This window comes from Oreochromis aureus, linkage group 3, assembly GCF_013358895.1.
Source record: "Oreochromis aureus strain Israel breed Guangdong linkage group 3, ZZ_aureus, whole genome shotgun sequence".
Lineage (NCBI taxonomy): Eukaryota > Metazoa > Chordata > Actinopteri > Cichliformes > Cichlidae > Oreochromis > Oreochromis aureus.
The window spans coordinates 53,852,481-53,875,225 of NC_052944.1; the positions used below are offsets into that span (position 1 = coordinate 53,852,481).

The window sequence follows — 22,745 nt, forward strand, 5'->3', positions numbered from 1 at the left end:
TCGTTATAGTGGCTCAGCTAGAGGTTTATCCCATATAACAGCAGCTCTGGTTGTTTGAAAAGCATTTAGAGTTGTTTCAAGTAAGCCACACACAAGTCGTTTTTTTTTGTCTGATGCAAAACACCACTGAGTTCAGTGTTTGTCTCTGCCTCAGACTGCCAGAACACAGGTGTGTTATTGATGCTGGTGTCCCGCCACTTTAATATCTGTACAACTACACAGTGCAAAATATTCATTTAGTCAGTGCTTTCGTATTGGTGAGGAATTTGAATGACTTACCTACCTACCATGAAAATTTAGTTAAAAGCTGTTAGGCTTACTGTGACTTGCTAAGCCATCACTGGCATAATGCAAGTATTACAAAGGTGAATGTTAAACGGCTACAAATAGATTTGAAACCATCAGTCTGTCTTCTCTTTCAGCTACCACAGCAAAAGCTACAGGAAGTGTCTATTGGTTTGTCTGCAGCAAGACATCATGGCGGTCAGAGCTCTGTGCATCAGACTGTGTAAGTACTGTCTCAGTTTATACATTAAAACTAAATTATAAAGAGTTTGTTAAGGTTAACAATGTTGTTAAAATGCTGTGATGATTTAAAGCTTTCATGTAGCAGAAACATGTAGTGATACCTAGGAAATAGGACTTTAACTCTAAGAGTTGGCAAATTAGAAGATGTAGGGACATCTTTTAGTAACAATTTTTTTGTCTTTTCAGTGATGACTGTCCTGATCCTGTTGTGTGCATATGCGCAGAAAGTTGGTGAGTAATATCTGTTTACTTCATTTTCATTTTGTGATTGGAGGAAAAGATCATTTATTTAAACACAAAAAAGAACATTTTGGACAATTACCACCTCTATTGGGTTTAGTCACAAAAGTTATGATTCACATTTTATTGGCTATCTTATTTTTAATTTGGGTTTTTATTGTAAAACTAAAACCCAGCAGTCTGTTCATTTAGCAATAAATGGAATCTTTGTTTTTCTTCTTCTCAGATGCAGTTTCTCTTCGTATTGTTCCAAACAAATCCCAGTTTTTTGAATATGAGTCAGTTAGCTTTTACTGTGAGGAGATCTCTCGTGGACACGTGTTACATAAGATAAAAGAGGAAGTAGAGCAATGCAACAAAACCAGTAAGAAAACAATAGTAACGACAACAGGATCAAAGTGCACCATTCATCCTATTTATACAAGTGACAGTGGAGAATACTGGTGTGGGACAGCAGGAGGGAAGAGAAGCAACAATGTCAACATCACTGTCACTGGTATGATTAAATGAAGGCAGTAATATTTTGTCACAAACAAACACAAGTTCAACATTTTATAAATTTAAGTCACTTGTCATTCAGATGGTTCTGTGATCCTGGAGAGTCCTGCTGGTCCTGTGATGGAGGGAGAAGCTGTGACGCTGCGCTGCAGAAACAAGATGCTTTCCTCCAGCATCGCAGCTGATTTCTATAAATATGGACATCACATAGGGAGCAGCTCAGTAGGAAACTTCACCATCCACAGAGTTTCCAAGGGAGATGAAGGACTTTACAAGTGCAAGATCTCAGGAGGTGGAGAATCACCAGAGAGCTGGCTGTCTGTCTCTGTGCCATGTCTCACAGGTGAGAAACAGCAATTTCAAAATGCAAAATATTTATACATACATGTGATACAAATATTTGCAGATGCTCTTTTTTCTGAAATAGACTTTAAGCAAAGCTGTTGAATCTGTTTGTTCCTTTGTGGGGTTAATTAATCAGTTATTTAAAAAGGTTATTTGAAATTTTTGGAGGACTTGACTGCAAGATTTATAACATTTGTAACATTGTGCATGTCTGAAGAAATTAATTAACATTTCACTGTGAAGCTTCCATAACCTGGATAATTGCCACTACTTTACTAAGCACTGTGATTGTAGTGATGGGACTCTATCACTTCCGCAAAGACTGCTACAGAGGTAAAAAACAAAACAAAACATATATATATATAATATATATTCAGGTTCTAATGTTTCTTCGGGTTCTTTAAATACTGTTGTTGCAGTAATTTTTCCTTTTTTTTTTACTGTAGCATTGGTCTACTGGTCAACGATGGCATATGGTTCAGGCTCAACAGAAGATCAAACAGGACAGAAGACAAACAGTAAGAAATGTCTTTGCTATTAGGGTACATTGGCCATCCTCCCTTTATTAGGATCAAATAAAGAACTTTTAAAACCCAAGTTACACTAAGTTTTTTTTTTTTACCCTTTTTAAGAAAAATGTGGAATCTGATGTGACACTTTGTGGTAATTCATGATGAGCTGGCATCACATTTGAACAAAAGGCATGTTTGAATGTTCACTTCCTGGACTTACACCTCAGATAAAGTATCTAATGTGAAGGTCGTGAGTTTGCTCCTAGAAGTCAGAATGGTTGTGGTTGTTTTATAACCCGAGGCACGCTTACTAATTTACATTACTTGAAGATTCAAGATTCAAGATTCTTTATTTGTCACGTGCATGGTTATACAGGTATAACACGCAGTGAAATGTGCTCCTCGACTGTGCAAAGAAAAAAAAGAGAGAGAAAGACAGAACTTTATATACAGTGAATGAGTATATACAAGGAGGACATTATGTGCAGCAAGTGGGTGAGTTATGTACATTATGTAAATAGAAATAAAATAAAATAAGACAATCTGGAAATTTACAGTTTGTGTACATTGCGTGAGGAGGGTCTTAAAGTGTCTTGTGCTATAGCGAACTAATGTAAATTGGAAATAATTCCTTAGATTTTATACATACTTAAAAATTATTACTTAAAAAGCCAATGGATTAAAAAAAACAAACAAAACAAAACAAAAACACCAACTTATTGGATTTCATTTTCCATAAATGGACCAAGTTTTCTATTTTTTTTTAACTTAATTTAATAACTATAGAGACACACACACACACACACCCTTTTCAATTCCATTTTTTAAAAGTACCATATCACAACAATAGTCCCCTAAGGCACTTTATATTTGTAAGGTAAAAACCTACAGTAATACAACAGAAAATCAACAATTAAATGATGAAATGTGACATATTTGTAAATGTCTAAGTCAAGTACGGTGTGTAGCATTTAGTGTGGAGTGTTTAGTGGTGTGTTTAGGAATGGTACATAGCTTACCGCTAGCTTGTGCTTACTTGCAATCATTTCCTGTTAGCAGTGAAGTTGTGTTTCCTAACTTGGAATATCAGAAAACATCACATTAATTCTGTTGAATACAAGAAAAGGCAGACATGGGTCGTCATCACTGATGTTGCTGTGGTTATCTCCTCCCCCGCTCTCACTGCTTGTCTCCATCAGATGAAGCTGAACTGTGTCCTAATCCAGTTTATGATTCCTATGGCCAGGGTGACAGTCAGCCTCTAGGTAAGAAACATTGTGATATTACAATATAATTCTGTTTTTATAAGAATGTAATAATAATGCAATAATATAATATAAATACATAATATTTAGCAGCACGGTGGCATGGTGGTTAGTACTGTTGCTGCACAGCAAAAAGGTCCTGAGTTCAATTCCACCATTAGGCTGGGGTGTTTCTGTGTGCATGTTCTCCCTGTGTTTGTGTGGGTTCCCTCCAGCTTCCTCCCACAGTCCAAAGACATGCACTTTGTGGGGATAGGTTAGTTGATTAATCTAAATTGCCCATAGGTGTGAATGTGGGAGTGAATGTGAGTGTGAATGGTTGTCTGTCTCTGTGTGTTAGCCCTGTGACAGACTGGCAACCTGTCCAGGGTGTACCCCGCCTCTCGCCCCATGACAGCTGGGATAGGCTTCAGCGCCCACCGTGACCCTGAAAAGGATAAGCGGAAGCGAATGGATGGATGGATGGAGATAATATTTAGTAAAATCTGCTCTCTCCCCTGGACTTTTCCATAACCTATGTCATCAGTACCACTCATCTTTCAACTCTTCATTATCTTCATAGCTTCTTTCATTTCCTCCGTACTTATCCTCTGCCCTTGGTGATTCACTAACTCTCCTTGATCTGCCCTCCCCGCTTTCTCATTTGCTGATCCCTTCCTTTGAATGCTTGCCTACACTTATTCATCCCACCCTCAAGTCTCATCATCTTCTTTTGTCTCTCCACCAAACACCTTCTTGACCCTAACAGAACATGTTTCAGCACAGCCATGTTCATAATTTCACAAAACCATCCTTCTAACAAAAAACGTTTACTTCCAAACACTGCAAATAAACTACCATTTTATTGCTAGCATAGTATTTCTACAACACTGTGGTGGCGTCTACTATTTTCTATGCTGTGGTCTGTTGGAGTGGTGGAATGGCAGAGAGAGACGGGGGAAACTCAACAAACTGGTCAGGAGGTCCAGCTCTGTCCTGGACTGTCCGCTGAAGTCCATCGAGCAGGATGGGGAGGAGAGGATGTTGTTTAAGCTAACATTCATCATCAACAACACCTCCCACCCCCTGCAAGAGACTGTACGAGCACTGAGCAGCACGTTCAGCAGTAGACTTTTACACCCACAGTGTAGGAAGGAGCGCTACGGCACACTGAAAAAAAGGGATTGGCCAACTCTTGGATTTACGTAAACATCTTGCGTGTATTTAACATAAGTGCCTCATGCTTTAAAGTTAAGTTTAACTATATAGTGTAGAAACTACATGATATGCAGAGAGGCTAGATTAAATTGTTCATATCATGTTCGAGTGAAGTAAGTCAATAACTTTCAGTCTCGTACGCTTTGGATCGTGGTTTCAGGAAGGCATCCATCTCAGTCAAATCGAGCAAATTGGGTGGTTGTTACATTAAAAAAGTCTAACTTGTAATTTAAACACAATAATTTCATGTTTCTATAAATGTAATTAAATCATGAAGGATCTGTATGAAATTCAACAACTTAATTTGTTCTTGTTGAGATGACATGATACAATCTAGTAAGAGTGGTTAGTTGCTGAACTCATGAAATTCACAAGATCGCACGAGATGTCAATGTTCTGAAGGCAGGACTGTGATGCAGTTTTCTGCCTCGCCACTAGAGGGCGCGGCCGTTTGTGAGTAATGTTTTGACTAGAATGTAAAATGGTGTTCATGGAGGCAGTGTGAATCACAAGTTATGCTCGGGAGCAGTTTATGTGGGTTCATTGAGAGTGTGCGTCCATAAGACTGGTGAGTTACAGGATATTTCTTGTGTAGGAATGATAGCCTGTATGTTTTATTGCTCTGGACATCCTCTGTTTGTACATATGCTATAAGCTAATTTATCGCTAAGCTAAGCGGGCTAAGCTAAGCTAAGTTCGCCTAGGCCAAACTGAGTTCGGTTTGAGTTGGTGATTTGTTATGTGTATTTACCTTCTTTATTTAGCATCATAAGTGAGTGGGGCACAAGAGTTAAGCGATAAAAAGATGTTTATTTTCTTTGTTGCCAAATATGGATCAGACTAAAAGTACAGGCCGTCAGCCTAGTAGTAAGTCCTATAAGACAAGTATGTGGCTGTAATATGTTATATAGTGATTATTGTTGGCTATATTCGATTGTAATTTGTGTTCTGTTTTCCATTCTGTTTGTAGAACCACACACACACACATACCCACGCTAAATCTGCTATTAAAGAGCTGAACGATCATCCCCTGTCCTCGTTATTTTCTGGAGGGTCATAGTGGCACTTGACCTGTGCACACCCTGCGATCACCACCGTAGAACTGAACCTCATATCAGAAATCATCACAACAAATTGGTCCTTCGAGCCGGATAGGTGATTACAGAGAGTGAAGATGGATTATGACCCCCAGAGAGCAGGTGCACGTCCACGGAGGACTGTGCGACCACCAGGATGGATGACTCAGTATGAAGGCTACACACTGCCACCCACTGCTACATTGGAGCAGCAGCAGACTAGAGAGGGATACGCCAAGATGACGCCCCTCACCCAGACTCCTGGTTCTATTGGAGCTGCAGGACAGACCCCAGTGTCATCCAGCATTCCACCGGAGTTCATGAACATTGTGCAGCAACTGCAGGAGGACAACAGGCAACTTCAGCTGATGGTAGGAGACATGAGGAGGCAGATGGATCGCAATGTCACCACGTTGGAATCCACCCGCTTACGTTCTGCCCAGCAGCCAGGGGGCTACATTTCAGCTGATGACACTTGGGTCTCCACACCTCCAACCCCACAGCCTTTTCCCCTGAGACCAGAGCAGCACAATACATCCTACACACAGGATGCAGCTGAAGAATGGCCAGTACCACCACCTCCAGTTTTTCTCCCGAGAGATCATCCTGATCTACCAGAAGTACAGTCTGTTCCACCTCCACCGCTACCAGCCATTGCACAAGAGCTTAGCCAACGCCTACAAGAGCTACAGTTACAGCAACCCTCAGCCACTGAAGCTCCTGACTTTCAGCCTCGTGCACCACAGTCCACCCCCTTATCTCGATCACTAGCTGGACCTAGTTTCGACGCGAACATGCTCCCCCCAGAACCGGTGTTAGCTCCCACTACAGCCATAGCTGTAAAGGAGAAGACCTACAGAGGACCATCGCCCTCCATCCCTGAGTTCACAAAGGGTGATCCCAGGCAGTTTGCTAGATTAAGGCTTGCCCTAGACAATATTCTCCCCTGTGATGCAACCGAGAGGTTCAAATATCAGGTCTTATGTGACCACCTTAAATTTGAGGAAGCTCTTTTAATTGCTGACTCCTACAGTAACTCACCTCACCCCTACTCTGACACGATGGCCTCGCTCACTAAACATTATGGTCAGCCGCACCAGCTGTCACTGCAGAGAATAGCAGAGCTTATGGATGAGCCCAGCATCCGCCCGGGTGACACGACTGGATTCAGAAGGTTTGCACTGAGAGTCCGTGCTCTGGTCGGCATGTTAGAGCAACTTGGGGAAGATGGACACATAGAGCTGCAATGCGGGTCCCATGTTGCTAGGCTGACACGAAAGCTACCGCAAGACCTACGTGCTGCTTTCCGCCGCTACCTTTACCCACAGAAAGATGGAATACCATCATTGAGAGACTTTGCAGAGTGGCTGGAGTATGAGCTGGTCATTCAAGAGGGCGGAGATCACACAGAGAAGGTAGAGGAGAGCTCGAGAGACAGGAGCAGCATGAAAAGAGATAAAAGAGCCACCAAAAGGACTACCACCGTGCTGCATGGTGCAACACACAACACTGCCAAAGGTCCTCAGCCACAACCCCTTCCACTTCTGAAGTCCAAGACAAGCCCACAGCTTATTGTCCGTATTGTAATAACACTCTGCACTTCCTAGATCAATGTGTCAACTTCAAGATGCTGACTAAGGAGCAGAAATCAACTTGGATTAAGTCCAACAATCGCTGCTGGCGTTGTGGGCGGCACCACCAGGCCGCTCAGTGTCGACTTAAAGTGCAGTGCAAGACATGCAGGGGAAAACACCTTGAGGCCCTGCATGAAGTGAATCTCAGACCTGCTGCACCCAATCCACCAATGGAATACGTCGCTGAGCTGGGGAGTAAAGCATCTACGGAGGTACTTTATCTAGACCGGCGTGCTGGCTGTAGCCAAGTGCTTCTGAAGATAACCAAAGTGTTGCTGCAGAACGGTGAGCACACCTTGGAGACATTCGCCATATTGGATGATGGATCTGAGAGGACGATCCTTCTCCCTGAGGCCACTCAAAGACTGCAGCTACAGGGCACGGCAGAGAGTCTTACTCTACGTACGGTGAGACAAGGACTGAGAACCTTGCATGGCGCATCAGTGACAGTCAAAGTCTCCCCTGCCAGCCAACCATCCAGAACATTCACCATTGAGAGAGCCTTCACAGCTGATGATCTAGGCTTAGCTGAACATTCATACCCTGTGAAAGCACTTCAACAGAAATATAGACACTTGAGAAGGCTTCCCTTGCAACCCTTCACAAATGCCCAGCCACTCCTTCTGATCGGCTCTGACTGTCCTCACCTAATAACGCCCATCAAACCTGTGCGCCTAGGCTTACCTGGAGGACCAGCTGCAGTCAAGACTAGACTTGGTTGGGTACTACAGGGACCAATCCCCTCCCTTAAGCACTCTGCTCAACCGCAACAGTGCCTCTTCCTTTCAGCTGCCTCTCCTCAATCAGAGCTTCATAGTCAAGTAGAGAGGCTTTGGCAACTCGACACTCTCCCATATAGAAGTGAGAAACTAGTGACACGGTCTCGGAGGGAAGAGCAAGCTATGAAGCTTTTGGAGGCAAAGACAACAAGATTGAATGTCGAGGGAGTAAAGAGATATTCAACTCCCCTTCTGCGTGTCAGTGATATGCCTACACTCCGGGTGCCACCTGAAGCAGCACTCCCCAATCTACGAGGCACGGAGAAGCGCCTCAGTCGAGACCCAGAGAAGGCTAAAGCTTATCAAGCGGAGATGACAAGGTTGATAGCAGCAGGCTATGTCAGAGAAATCAGCGAAGAGGAAATGAGGGCCTCCAAAGAATCATGGTTTATCCCTCACCACATGGTGGTGTTTAATTGCTCATTCACCTATAGGGATCAGAACCTCAACGAGCTGCTTTTACCAGGCCCGAACCTGGGGGCCTCTCTTCTTGGTGTGCTGCTACGCTTCAGAGAACGCTCCATCGCAGTTAGCAGTGACATCAAGGGGATGTTCCACCAAGTGAGACTACTGCCTGAGGACCGGCCGCTACTACGTTTCATCTGGCGCGATCTGCAAAGAGACACCCATCCCAAGGTGTATGAATGGCAGGTGCTCCCCTTTGGGACAACATGCTCACCATGCTGTGCAATTTATGCACTCCAGCGACACGTCCATGACCACAGTGACCAGGGAGATGACGTACGTGACTCCATTGAGAAGAATTTTTATGTTGACAACTGGTTACAGAGCTTCTCTTCTCCAGATGTGGCCACCGAGGTTGTGGACAAACTACGGTCACTATTATCGGAGGGAGGATTTGAGCTCAGACAGTGGGCCAGCAGCACCCCAGATCTCATCAGCCATCTACCACAGGAGATAAGATCGGAGAGCAGTGTACAGTGGCTGAATCGAACTGATATGGACCCTCAAGAACCTGCTCTAGGTCTGCGCTGGATGTGCTGCTCTGACACTCTCCACTACAAGTCCAGGCAGTTGGAGAGTAATCCTCCTACCATGAGAAACATCTACCGGGTTCTGGCGAGTCAGTATGACCCACTAGGGTTTCTCGTCCCCTTCACAACGAGAGCAAAGGTACTAGTCCAGCAGTTGTGGGACAAAAAGCGTGAGTGGGATGACCCCCTGTTACCAAGTGACCTGCTCTCTGCATGGAACGAATGGGAAGGTGAGCTGCAGCATCTGGACAACATTAGTCTACAACGTTGTTATGTAAGCCCCGAGCTGGACAAATCCGACAGTAGGCGTGAGTTGCACATCTTCTGTGATGCATCTCAAAAGGCATATGGAAGTGTTGCCTACCTACGGACGGAAGATGCTGCTGGAAAGGTGGAAGTTGCTTTCCTGACTGCCCGCTCTAGGGTGGCCCCTAAACGGCAGTTGTCCATGCCACGTCTGGAACTATGTGCAGCCTTGACTGGAGCTCAACTCGCTAGCCTGCTGACCAAAGAGCTCACCCTACCACTATGCAGAGTGGTGTTATGGACAGACTCCACCACTGTCCTAACATGGATCCAGTCAGAGTCCTGTCATTTCAAGGTGTTCGTGGGAACTCGGATAGCTGAGATCCAGGAACTGACAGACAGCCAGTCTTGGCGTTATGTGACAACATATGAAAATCCGGCAGATGATCTAACTAGGGGTAAGAAGCTACAAGACCTCACTGTGCAGTCCCAGTGGGCATGTGGGCCCCCGTTTCTGCAGCTACATCGAGACCAGTGGCCAGACCACCCAGCCACACCATGTACAGACTTTGCTGAGGAGCAGCGTAAACCAATAACTTGCTTAGCTGTGTCTACTGACTCTATCTCCCTGCCTGATGCACAGCAGTTTACCAGTTTTAGCAAGCTATTGGAAGAAACGGCCAGGTGCCTTCACGGGGCGGCTGGTGACAACCTCACATCAGAGAACTACAAGGAGGCTGAGCTTATTCTGCTGAGAGCTGCTCAGAAAGACAGTTTCCCAGATGAGATCCAGTGCCTGACCACTGGGAAACCAGTTCACTCATCCAGCCGTCTGTTTGGCCTGGCTCCGGAATTTGATGAGTCGCTCCTACTCATACGAGTAGGTGGTCGTCTCAGACGGTGCCATGATTTGGAAGCTGCTGTGATACATCCAGTAGTATTGGACCCTAAACATCCAATCACCAGACTACTCATCCAACAGGCTGACAGTGATTTGAAACACCCAGGAGCAGAGAGATTGTTTGCAGAGTTGAGAAGGAAATACTGGATTCTTCGCGGCCGTGAAGCCGTAAGAAGTGAACAGCGCTCCTGCCCTGAGTGCCAAAAATGGAGAGCCCAACCTGTCAACCCAAAGATGGCAGACCTTCCCCTTGCACGCCTACGATTACATCAGCCAGCCTTCTTCTCAACAGGCATCGACTGCTTTGGGCCAATGCAGGTGAAGGTTGGTCGGAGAAATGAAAAACGCTGGGGCCTGCTCTTCAAATGCTTGACAACTCGTGCCATTCATATTGAGGTGCTGTCTAGCATCAACACCGACTCATTTCTGATGGCATTAAGAAGATTTGTCTCTCGCCGTGGGAAACCAGCTGAGATACTCTGTGACCAGGGAACGAATTTCCGAGGCGGGGATCGGGAGCTCCAGGAAACTTTCAATGCCCTGCATCCCTCTTTACAAGGCAAGTTAGCAGAGCATCAGATCAAGTTTCGATTTAACCCTCCCAGTTCTCCCCACTTTGGAGGATCCTGGGAGCGAGAGATCAGGTCCGTAAAGGCAGCTCTGGCCTCCACATTGGGCTCGCAGGTTGTAAAAGAGGAAATCCTCCAAACAGTGCTGATCGAGATCGAGGGAATGCTCAACTCAAAACCTTTGGGGTACGTATCATCAGACGTGGCCGACCCAGACCCCATTACCCCAAATTTGTTGCTGATGGGGCGGCTAGACCCTTCCCTACCCCAAGTGATATACCACGACTCAGAGCTCATTGGACGACGACCATGGAGGACCTGTCAGGTGTTATCCGATCGCTTCTGGACACAGTTCATACGCCACTACCTGCCTACACTGCAGACATGGTCAAAGTGGCAGAAAGACACTGCTCCGATCCAGCTGGGTACTGTGGTGATGATAGTGGATCCCCATCTTCCCAGGGCATCATGGCCTGTTGGGAAGATCGGCAGGGTATTCCCCGGAGCTGATGGTTTGATCCGGGCAGCAGAAGTGAACGTAAAGGACCGTACCTACGTACGCCCAGTGAGCCGCCTTATTCGACTACCTGCAGTACCAAAAGAAAATGGACAGTAAACTACATTCTGCAAACTTGCGAGTGCAAGTTTGGGGGCGGCTGTTCTGAAGGCAGGACTGTGATGCAGTTTTCTGCCTCGCCACTAGAGGGCGCGGCCGTTTGTGAGTAATGTTTTGACTAGAATGTAAAATGGTGTTCATGGAGGCAGTGTGAATCACAAGTTATGCTCGGGAGCAGTTTATGTGGGTTCATTGAGAGTGTGCGTCCATAAGACTGGTGAGTTACAGGATATTTCTTGTGTAGGAATGATAGCCTGTATGTTTTATTGCTCTGGACATCCTCTGTTTGTACATATGCTATAAGCTAATTTATCGCTAAGCTAAGCGGGCTAAGCTAAGCTAAGTTCGCCTAGGCCAAACTGAGTTCGGTTTGAGTTGGTGATTTGTTATGTGTATTTACCTTCTTTATTTAGCATCATAAGTGAGTGGGGCACAAGAGTTAAGCGATAGAAAGATGTTTATTTTCTTTGTTGCCAAATATGGATCAGACTAAAAGTACAGGCCGTCAGCCTAGTAGTAAGTCCTATAAGACAAGTAGGGGAGAGTGAGGTAAGATGAGCCACTTTTTACTCATGTTGCCCTGGATGTGAGAAAAAAATGACACAGAAATAGAATGATAACATATTCCTTTATTTCAGGATGTCTCCTTTCAAATGTAATGATCAGAATCTATGTCTGATGACGCTGCCCAAAATAATGACCTATTAAAAAAAAATGCTCCTTTGGCTCAACTTGCCCCAGATTCGGGGTAAATTGAACCTAGTCAGTGGGTAAACTGAGCCATCTTGGGGCAAACTGACCATGTAGTTTTTAAAATGTAAAACGGATCATATTGTGAAAACAAACCATTTTAACAGTTGTAAACCTGTGAGAACAAACCTGGAAACTGGTGGTTTCTAAACAAACCACCAGTTCAAAACCATTTATTCAAAAGAACTATTCAATATTCCAATGATCAAGGTTGCAGGGGAATATGAACTGTTGCTCCCTCCTTGCAGTTCCTCCAGCCTGTTGAGGTTGAGGTAGCTTCTTCAGCACATCCTTGCGTGGGAAAGATGCCTCATCATTTTCCTTGAACACAAACGTGGGTTTCTTACTGCTAGTGATCCCTCGGATTCTTCTGAGAAATCTGGCACTCACTTCGTTGTCTGCAAAGCTGTCAACCAGGCCAATGTAATGGTGGCTCCTGGATTTGGATGCAAATCTTACGATGACAAAGTCACCAAGTACCAGGTCTGAGACATCTGGTTCACTTCTTTCATCGCTGGAACTCTCATACTCAGAAGTGTCTTCGAATGGGATGGGAACATCACTCTCCTCAGAGCTGCTTTCCACTGCAATTTTTGTCTGGGTTTGTTTCCTCTTCCACATTCCTTGCTTTTTGTGGCTTATTTCTTTTTTGCCTTTCAGTTTATTTGTCCTTTCTTCATGGGCTCTCTCAATTGCCTGCTTTTCAGGTGTATCAGTCAGGATTCGTGTCTTCACACGCTTTCGATTTGTTTGTTTCCTGGGCTGCTGACTTTTGGGTAAGGGTAGAATATCAGTGGGAGACACATATCGAGCATGGTTGGGGTCACTTCGTGAACCACATGCATGTACAGGGTCTGGTGAAGGTAGCTCAGCAGAAAGAGAGGCTGAAACCACAGGTGCAACACCTTCAGCGGCAGGCTGCTGCTCCAGGTTGGGCCTGTCTGACACCATGGATGGCTCAAACTCTGCATCAGAGAAGATATCTCTGTTGTAAGGGAAAATCCCAGTGGCTCTAAATCCCGAGGAGATATTTCGTGGTGTCATTGCTGACATGAAAGCATCATTCACACAACCAGCAATTTGGTATATGCTGGCAGTTTTGCCTGGGTTGGACCTCATCCAGCCATCAAGAGCTCTGTTGTAATAGGTTTTAAATGGACCATACACACACTTATCCAGAGGCTGAAGGCGATGGGAAGTGTGGGGTGGAATTGTGAGCATTACAATACCACTTGTTTTTGCTATGTCCAAAGCCTTCAGTGAAATGTGGGCTTCATGGTTATCCATGATTAGCAGCAGTGGCAGGTCAGGGGAGCACTTGGTCTGCTGAACCAGATGTTCAAGGAACACAACAAAGACATCTTCACTGATCCAGCCTGATCTTGTAGTGGTACCAATTGATCCCGGAGGAGCTCCTGCAATGAAGTGGTCTTTGTATCTAACCCTTGGGAAGATAAACATCGGAGGGACTGCGTTACCAGTCGCATTGACAGCACAGACTACAGTCACCAGTTCGCCTCTTTCAGCAGATGTGATGGAGCCCACTTGTTTTTTTCCTTTTTCTGCCACTACCTGCTTTGGTGTCTGTACTGTTGTTACACCTGTTTCGTCAACATTAAAAATCATGTTTGGGGGGAATTTATACCTGTCAAACAAAAAAAGAGCAATGATGATTAGTTAAATTTTTAAGTAATGCAAAAAATGTTAGCTGAGAGTAGGCATATTTATTCACTTAACTGTTGTTTGTAGTTGTCATAAATAGTTATTAATGTTTTCAATTAGATAACTTCTGTTACCTGTCGATCACTTTAGCCAGATTGTCAAAGAACTCCCTAACTGTAGTCTTATTGAAGGCTGTAGCTCTTCCCAAAGATGTTGCCTCAGGCATACGGCAAGAGAGATGGTTGCGTGCCAAAAAATTCTTGAACCATTCTTTACCTAAAAAATGTAATGGTAAAGTAGTAAACTACACAAAATACATTAGTCTGTGCCAACCTACTGAAATGTTGTTTCTTGCACTTCCTACCGGCTAAACCTTTCTCTGTCCAGTTGCTGGGAGTAGGAATGTTGTTTCTGCCTGCCAATTCTAATGCCAGTTCACGGCATTTCTTTGGGGAAATGCCATGGAACTGCTCTGCAAGCTTCTTGATATGCTCTGCTAGCTCCTTCTCCACCTCCTCAAAGAAGACTCTCTTTGCTGAAGCTGTTCCACTATAGCCAACCGATTTGACCTCCTGTGTGTCCCTCTTTTTAGTATATCTCCTGAGTGTTGACCTGTCAATTTGTGTTTCTTTAGCCACTGATCTTATGGACTTTCCTCCCTTGACTTCACTCGCTGCCCTTTCAATCTCCTCCAGGGGTGTTGAGCCCCAGCTGGTCTTCCGTCTGTAGGTCCTTGGCATGATATCTTTTCTATAATAGTTAACATATGACAAATACAACAAAAGGGTTCAGTATACTGAACTAAAATACTATTTAATAAGTCAGAGCCTTAAATAAATTTCAGTGCCTTATGGTGGGGTAGGTTGAACCATTGGATCAATTTACCCCATAGCCTTTGGCTCACTTTGCCCCATAGCCACCATTTTGAAAAAAAAAAAAAAAAACGGGCTAGTTTAGCAATTTAGGCTAATCTTTAGAAAACTTCTTCAGATGATATTATATTTTTGAAACCCACCAACATGTATAATATATCATTTTAGACACAGATACATTTGTTTTAATATTACAGTCAATTTACCTGATATGCAGAAATTTTACTTTGACAAGCAGAAAACATTTTTTTGTGTAATACAGACTTACCCCTTCTCCAATGTGCTCCTCTTTAATATAGCAGGATGGAAATGATGAGTGCTTCCTGGATTTATGGTCACATGACAAAACATGAACACAGTTACCTAGATACAAGGGGTGGTTCAACTTACCCACTGGCTCATCTTACCTCACTCTCCCCTATGTGGCTGTAATATGTTATATAGTGATTATTGTTGGCTATATTCGATTGTAATTTGTGTTCTGTTTTCCATTCTGTTTGTAGAACCACACACACACACACATACCCACGCTAAATCTGCTATTAAAGAGCTGAACGATCATCCCCTGTCCTCGTTATTTTCTGGAGGGTCATAGTGGCACTTGACCTGTGCACACCCTGCGATCACCACCGTAGAACTGAACCTCATATCAGAAATCATCACAACAGTCAAACTGCAGGAAAATCACTGGAGTTATAAGAGGCAGACAACTACCCACACACCACGTGTATGCTATTGCTATTTATTGTGGTTTAACCTGTCAAGGACAAAAACGTACAAAAAATTCTGCATCAAGCCTTGAAATCATATCTTTCCTGCTTTTGTTAAGTCTGGATTGGTGGCATGGTGGTTAGTGCTGTTACTTCATAGTAAGAAGTTCCTGGGTTCAAATCCACAGTCTGGGTATTCTGGTTTTTTCCCACAGTTAAAAGTCATGCAGTTGTTAGAGTTAGGTTAACTGGTGATTCTAAATTACCTGTCAATGTAAGTGCAAATGGTTGTTTGTGATAGACTTATGAGTTGTCCAGGGTGTACCCTGCCTTGTAACCTATCACTTCAGGGTTATTTCCCAGCCCCCCTGCAACAGGATAAAGATAGGAGGATGGTAGTTGTTGTACATCCATTCATTTTTTATGGTAACCAGGATCTAGACTTTGTTGAACATTACATAATATGAAGAGAACATGTAGTATTTAAGTGACCAAGTAGTACTGGGGTAAAAGTTATTGAATACTGTTGAAATAAAATGACAAAATTGTGAAGGATTAAAATATTCCAAGAGCTCGACTTACTTCATCTAAACATGTTTCAATCGCGTTTTATAAACACAAAATGCACAGGTTTATTGAATATGAAAAAGTTGTGTTGATTGAACTCAATTGTTTAAGTTTCTGCCAAAGCAAAACATTTGTGTGCAACCGATGTCCACTATTGAATCAAGTAAATCCAACATGGCCTTTTTTTCAGTGCAGGTCATTCTTACCAGCAGCTGTCACACTCTATAACACAGTTTAACATGGTTATGCTACTCATCACCTGTTTAATTATTCTCTGTACACTGTATATTTCATTAGGATACACACACTTGTGTACATAACCCTGTCTAGTCTATCAATAGTATCACATTGTTGCTGGTTTTGCTACATAGGCATTGTTACATGTCTTGCTGCTATTGATTACTCCATTATATAAATTTCAGTCTGACATTATTCTGCTAAAATCCAAAACTGTTATTTTGAATTCCCTTAATGATGTTATAATTAATTATGTTGTAATTACATTGTTCTCCCAGTTTGTTGCATCTGTTATCACAATTTAAACAATGTTATTTCTGAGATGTGATGAAAAGTGTTTGAATTACATATAATTGTGTTAACCAACATATTCAATTCTATCTCTCTTCAAAGCAGAAACAGCGAAATCCACTGTTGCAGACAAACCTTCACGAGGTATCTACCAACCTGTGGCAGAGGAACCTTTCTATTCTACAATTAAAAAACATGCCCATCACTGAGTGAGACTGAAAACAAGGAAGTAACTTAGAAATATCCAGTATTGTTTATCATGTATCATTTTGCAGTCAGTTTAAATCTGTGTATTCGTAAGTGCTTACTGTATTACAGGTCTCTGTATAATGATACGTAAAGAATTCACAATGACTATAAATGTGAAAACAAATTTACTTCAGATTTAGTGTTACTATACAAATGAAACTGAATTGAGTTCCAAATGTTAAAGGTTATCATATTAGATAATAGCTCAGTCATATGCAGGTTATTTTTTCGAGCTTTCTTTCTCAGTTACAAATGAGTGCCACTGGAGTAAAGGCATAAAAAGAAACAGAAAAACAAAGAGAAATAGTCATGTTTCCAACCTTGTTAGCATGGTCCAACTGTAAATATGGTTGTGGATAAAATAATTCATTTATTGCTAATGATATATTTCACAAATAAGCTATTATCTTTACAACGTAATATAGTTAATAAAGTACTTTTTGTGGGTGTGTACTTCGTGAGGACAAAGCATTTGGTCCTCACAAGACCAAATGCTCCGTCCTCATAAATTTAAAGTCATTTTTGAGGCTCAGGGCTTCCTTCATTGGCTTCCTGTGAATTTTGCGATAGACTTTTTAAAGACTTAATTCATTACTTTTACGCTCATGATCGTAAAAGTAAAAGTGGAACACCACTGCATCAGTCTGACCTTATTCATGGTCACACTCCTGTCAGAGGACTGAGGTCATTTAATCAAATGATCCTAAATAATCCAAAATCTAGATTGAAAAACTGAGGTTGCCGAGCTCTTCCAGTTGTTGTCCCAAATGTCTAGAATGCATCAACACTTCATGTTAGAACTGCCAAAACTGTTTTTACAATACGTTTAAGTGTTTGCACTTTAGTCTTTGACTGAAGCTAAACTTTGAGATCTTGTAATGTTTTTTTCTTCTTATCATTATTTTATTTTTCCTTTATTTGTTCAACATAGGTAAACATGTTAGCAATGGACATGTATTGTATTATTTTATTCCAGTTTAATCATCACATGATGGAATTCAACAATAAACAGAATCTTCTTTGTGTCAGTTGTTTCAGATACAGTTCTTTGAATCAGAATCAGAATCAGCATCGCATTTATTGGCCATGTATATGCGCAGACACATACAAGCATATATACATGTACACATGCAAACACATACATACACAAACATTCACAAAGCTGTAAACTAGTGATGTGCGAATCATGAACGAATCGTTCAATACTCGAGAATCACTTTACTGACTCATGAATCATGATTCACAAGCGCAACTGACTCCCTGTTCCTGTTAGCAGCAATATATCTAGCTTATAATTAAAATTGTGGAGAAAAACACAGCATCCAGTATCTTAAAAACATTTCTGCTCTGAACTGGAAGAAAAAACCCTGAGTAGAAGCTGTAGGAATGTTTAGCTTAATTTAGGGGTTAGGAATGGGTTAGATAGAATGTAGAATTATTGTAAAGACACTGACACTGCCCTCAATGTAATAAAGGCCTGACTGTGTCGTGAACTCAGGAGTAGATTTTAGGGGACCCCTCCCCCAGTTGAACTGTGAAAGTAAGAGGAAGAGGAGTGAATGTTGAGTGGAAATTCCCCAGAGAATACCTGTGTGGGGGTCTCAACATTTGTAACTTGATAACTGTGGTCTGGAACGGAGATGGGGTTTTATGACCTCCGGGGAGTCACTACATAGAGACACACACCTACAGTGCTTTAATTCTTACGCACCCACACCCACATGCACACTCACTCACGTGCACACACATACACACAGGTATGCGCACATAGTCACTCACAAGCACTCACATAGACACGCGGGAACGTGCACATGTAGGCATTCACGTGCTCGCACACACACAAACATGTAGTTTTATGGCACCTCGTAGAGGGATTAGAAGGGGGGTCACTTATACAAAACTGCATGTAACAGACAAAGGAGTTGAGATCTGCAGAGAAAGTCCGGGGTTCTGTACATCTCCCTTCTAGAAGGTATAATCAATAAGTGTGTATTAATAAAAGTATTGTTAATTGACTACTGAGTCCCGGTGTTCTTTCTGGAGGCCTAACGAATATACGAACCAGGGTGAAACTGCTATTGTAACAAAGCTCACATCAAGACAATAGCTCCTCGACAGACTGCTGTATCAAAATTACTAAGTCAACATAGCAGGATCATCCTGCATCATTAAATGTTTTGTACAGATGACAGTGGAGAGTACTGAAACTGGAAGAGAAGCAACATTATCAACATCACTGTGACTCGTACATTTGCAGAAAGAACATTATTTTATGATTAACCCTAATACAAGTTAATATTGATTAAATATCAAATGTAGACTTTGTAAATGGATCTACTGATGTACAAAGTGAGTATCAGAATAGGCAAGAAAAATAATTTAGGTGACACTCACTGTATGACCAGATTCAAAGCGCCTAATGTAGAATTAGTCAGTCTTAACTATATATATTTAGTACCTGTGAATATTTGAGATACAGCACAGAAATGGGTGATCTGATTGTTTAGATGTATTTATTTCATCCCAAAAAATCAAAATTTTTTAGCTTGGTTCAACAAATGAATGCAACACATCCATCCACTGAAATTGTGACTTAGTCATGACTATAGTGAACAGCAAACATTATCACTGATGTTAATGTAGTTACCTGTCTCTGTATCTTTCCAGAAGATGAATGTGGACTGTCATCTAGACCCATAATGAGACTTTAGGCCTGTATGACATTCAACTGCGATTAAAAGATATTTTAACAGTGTCAATGATATTAAGCAATATTAGAAACATTGCCAAGTACTTTGCAACAATCTAAGGTAAATAAGTGTTTCATTAAGTAAAAGTAAAGTATTAAGTAAACTGATTTAATTCCACCTGTTGTCACAGCAGAACCAGGAACCATCGCAGAAATGCCCTCACCTTGTATCTACCACCCCACAGCAGAAAATCACTGACTGACGCACAACAGACGCTCCGAAAACTAATGTTTAACATCAAGAGCATGTTGGTGTGTGATATTCCAAAAGCAAATCGTTTCTGGGGGTTTTTTGTTCTGTACTTCCTTCATGGCTTACATTGAGCAGAGGTTTATCTAGTTTGTATTTGAACAAGCTGTACAGTACGTTTTCAGATCAGGTTTGGTGTGCATGTCTATAAATTGATATAGCTTGTGTGTATTCAGTTAGCTACAGCTGCAAGCCAGACTCATGTGGTTCTTAGTATATATAAAGTTTGAATACTAACAAAAGCACATGTTTGTTATTTAGATGTTGAACTTAACTTGATAGAACTTGTTCCATTGTCTTTGTGTTTTTACAACTGTATAAATGCTGTTACAAGAAAAGAGCTGCATTGGTTTTCAAAGGCGCTTGCTGTGGTTAACCCCTAATCTTAAAGTGTTTTTAAACTGTGTTTTGTTTTGTTTTTTTGTTCCGAAAGAGGCACACCAAGCTTGTGGTCAGCAGTCAAATATACCTGTGAAGTATGTCTCTGTGCATGTCTGTAACTGAAATATGGTTGATTGCCCAACACTGAAAAAGTGGTGTCTTGTTTAATGCTGCAGCCACGTCTACTCAATAAAGCCAAAAACTTTCTATATTTGTTTGGTCAGACTGTGTGAAAGCAGAAGACAGGAGCTCAGTGACTGTTAGTGATGCTATGATAATGAAGACAAGTGAGGTGGTGCACAAATGGTGTTTTATTTTGTGTGTGCAGAATATCAGTTCTGATTTTAAACGTTTCAACCCAGATGCCATCAAGGAGCTCCCTGAACATATTTGTATAGCTGTACAGATGAGATACTCCATGATCCTAATTCTATTCTAGGTCCAAATCTAACAAAAAAGGAGAACTGCAATGTGTATGGACCTTCCCTCATGGCCAGCATTCAGGTGACCCTCTCCCACTTTCATTCATAAATTTACTCTACCATTGCTTGAGTAAGTACACATTTATATAACAGCTTTTTTACTTATATGTAAATGGTATTGATATCTCCTGCAAACTCTGGCTGAGTAACAACAACATGAACACCACACAGAGCTCAATGCTAAAGTTTTTTCTTTAGATGGTTGGTGGTGACGGGTAATCTGTTAACGTCACAGATCAATAGTTCAGAAAAAAAAAAACCTTTGCTCTGCTCCCATGTAATGGTTATTGTTGGTATTACTAAGCAAGGTGACCAGAAAAATTATAAAATGGCACAGCATCTAGAGCAGGGGTCGGCAACCCTAGCCACGCGTGCCACAGCTAGCACGCGAAGGGTTAACTGATGGCACGACCATAGCTGGACTGGCCAGGTGGGCCGATGGTAATTTTTTTTGGGGGGGAGCGATGTTTTTGTTTTTTTGTTTTTGTTTTCTGTAACAGTATAAACAATGAAAGGTGGTGGATTGGCCACATGTTGGCTGATGTGTAAAACTGAGGCCAGCAGGTGGATGAGGGAAAGGAGGGGAGGCAGGAGGAGGAGAGACCCGAGGTGGCCGCTGGTCCGAGTGTCAGGTGAACTGAACTTCAGGTAAGAAGTTATGACCTGCAGTCTATCTGGGTCAGATATAAACCAAGTTTAGGTGGAGTTTATTTTAGTTGTGCTGACTTTTTACAGTCAGTTACAATAACTCGTACTGCGTACTAGCTTGCATGACGGAGCTTCTATACAGCTGGGTGGGTGCTGTGATGTTACTGATAGTGAACTCTATTTTATTTATAAGGTTAGTTAGTAGAGTTGCCAACCGTCCCGTAAAAAACGAAATCGTCTCGTATTCAGAAAAAATATTACGCGTTTCATATTGAGCTGAAAAGGAACACAGTTTGTCCTGTACTTCAGCTACAATGGAAAAAGACACAAAGCTGGAGTTACTCTGCGTCTGTCAGCTGTCTCTTCTTCTCTCATTCTCTCCCCCTCCCTCTCCTGTTGCTACTTCAATCATGAAACTGATCAATGATCAGCTGATGGGCTTTTCTCTCTTGTTTATTTATCGCCCACTTTGCGCAGCACGTTTAAGCTTGATCAGCTGTTGATAGAATTTATTTAATATTAATTTCTAGTATCAGCTGATGTTTGCTGGAGCCACAGCTGTAAAAGCTGCTGGTCATGATATCGGTTTGGATATCGGGTGAGAGGGAAACATGAAGATGAAACCAGGAGATGTCCTTACTGAATCATCAGAGCTGAACAGGTGATGGAGAAACAGGTTTACCCTTTAGGTGACATGAATGAGTTGAAGGAAAGTTATGAACTGTTTCTGAGAGACAAATAACACCAGGATCCTTTTTTTTATGTAGCTGACAGCTGGTAACTGTGCAGGGGCGGGTCTAGCAAAGTTTTGCGAGGGGACCAGGTAGGGCATTAACAGGGAAAGGGGGGCACAAAGATATACTTTTCTTTCTTATTCTCATTTAAAATGTCTAGGTTTTAATAAATAATTATCCGAATCTTAAACCAAAGTTTTTATCTGATGTAAAATGTACAGAAATCCTACATATACCAACAAGACTGTACATTACTGTCACATCAGTGTTTGTTTTCATTCAAAGGCTTTATGGCTTCTCCTATAATACCTGGTGGGCTGGTATCTAATCTAAATGGCCGGGCCAATTTTTTGTCCCAGTTCAGCCCTGGGCACGACACGCAGTGAATTTATCTGAGAAGGTGCATTAAAAAATAAATGGCCGAGCCAGCGGTGTACATTGCAAATTAGTTCGCAAAGACACATTAGTTGTGTCGCTTCTTAATGATGGTATCTTAGCTAACAACCCCAACTACCACATTCAACTTGTAATTGGCTAAAAATAACTTAGCCTACATGTCAGAGGGACATTGCTAGCTGGCAGTTTTTTCAAGCGATGTTGAAATTTCCACATTCCACACTTCAAATGCTTCAGGAGCTGTGAGCTCAGCGCAGCATCTGATCAAACCAGAAAGCTTTAATGAGCAGCTGGATTTGTCTCGCATTAACTGGCTGGACACAGAGGACATCGAAATGCAGCTGATTGAACTGAAAAGCTCGACTC

At 42.3% G+C, this 22,745-nt stretch overlaps 2 protein-coding genes across 2 annotated transcripts; one reads left to right on the forward strand and one right to left on the reverse strand.

Annotated features, from left to right (window-relative positions):
- Positions 1-475: 475 nt before the first annotated feature.
- LOC120434504 (low affinity immunoglobulin gamma Fc region receptor III-like) lies at positions 476-17,173 on the forward strand. Its single transcript, XM_039602681.1, has 8 exons — positions 476-508; positions 715-759; positions 995-1,264; positions 1,349-1,609; positions 1,855-1,944; positions 2,058-2,129; positions 3,323-3,388; positions 16,596-17,173. The coding sequence occupies exons 1-8, from the start codon at positions 478-480 to the stop codon at positions 16,697-16,699; spliced, it is 939 nt and encodes a 312-aa protein (XP_039458615.1). The 5' UTR covers positions 476-477; the 3' UTR covers positions 16,700-17,173.
- Positions 11,942-15,080, reverse strand: LOC116321550. Its single transcript, XM_039602654.1, has 5 exons — positions 15,076-15,080; positions 14,954-14,973; positions 14,178-14,563; positions 13,948-14,089; positions 11,942-13,796 (listed from the first exon to the last, which is right to left on the reverse strand). Exons 3-5 carry the CDS (start codon positions 14,551-14,553, stop codon positions 12,338-12,340), a joined length of 1,977 nt encoding a protein of 658 aa, XP_039458588.1. The 5' UTR covers positions 14,554-14,563; positions 14,954-14,973; positions 15,076-15,080; the 3' UTR covers positions 11,942-12,337.
- Positions 17,174-22,745: the final 5,572 nt, after the last annotated feature.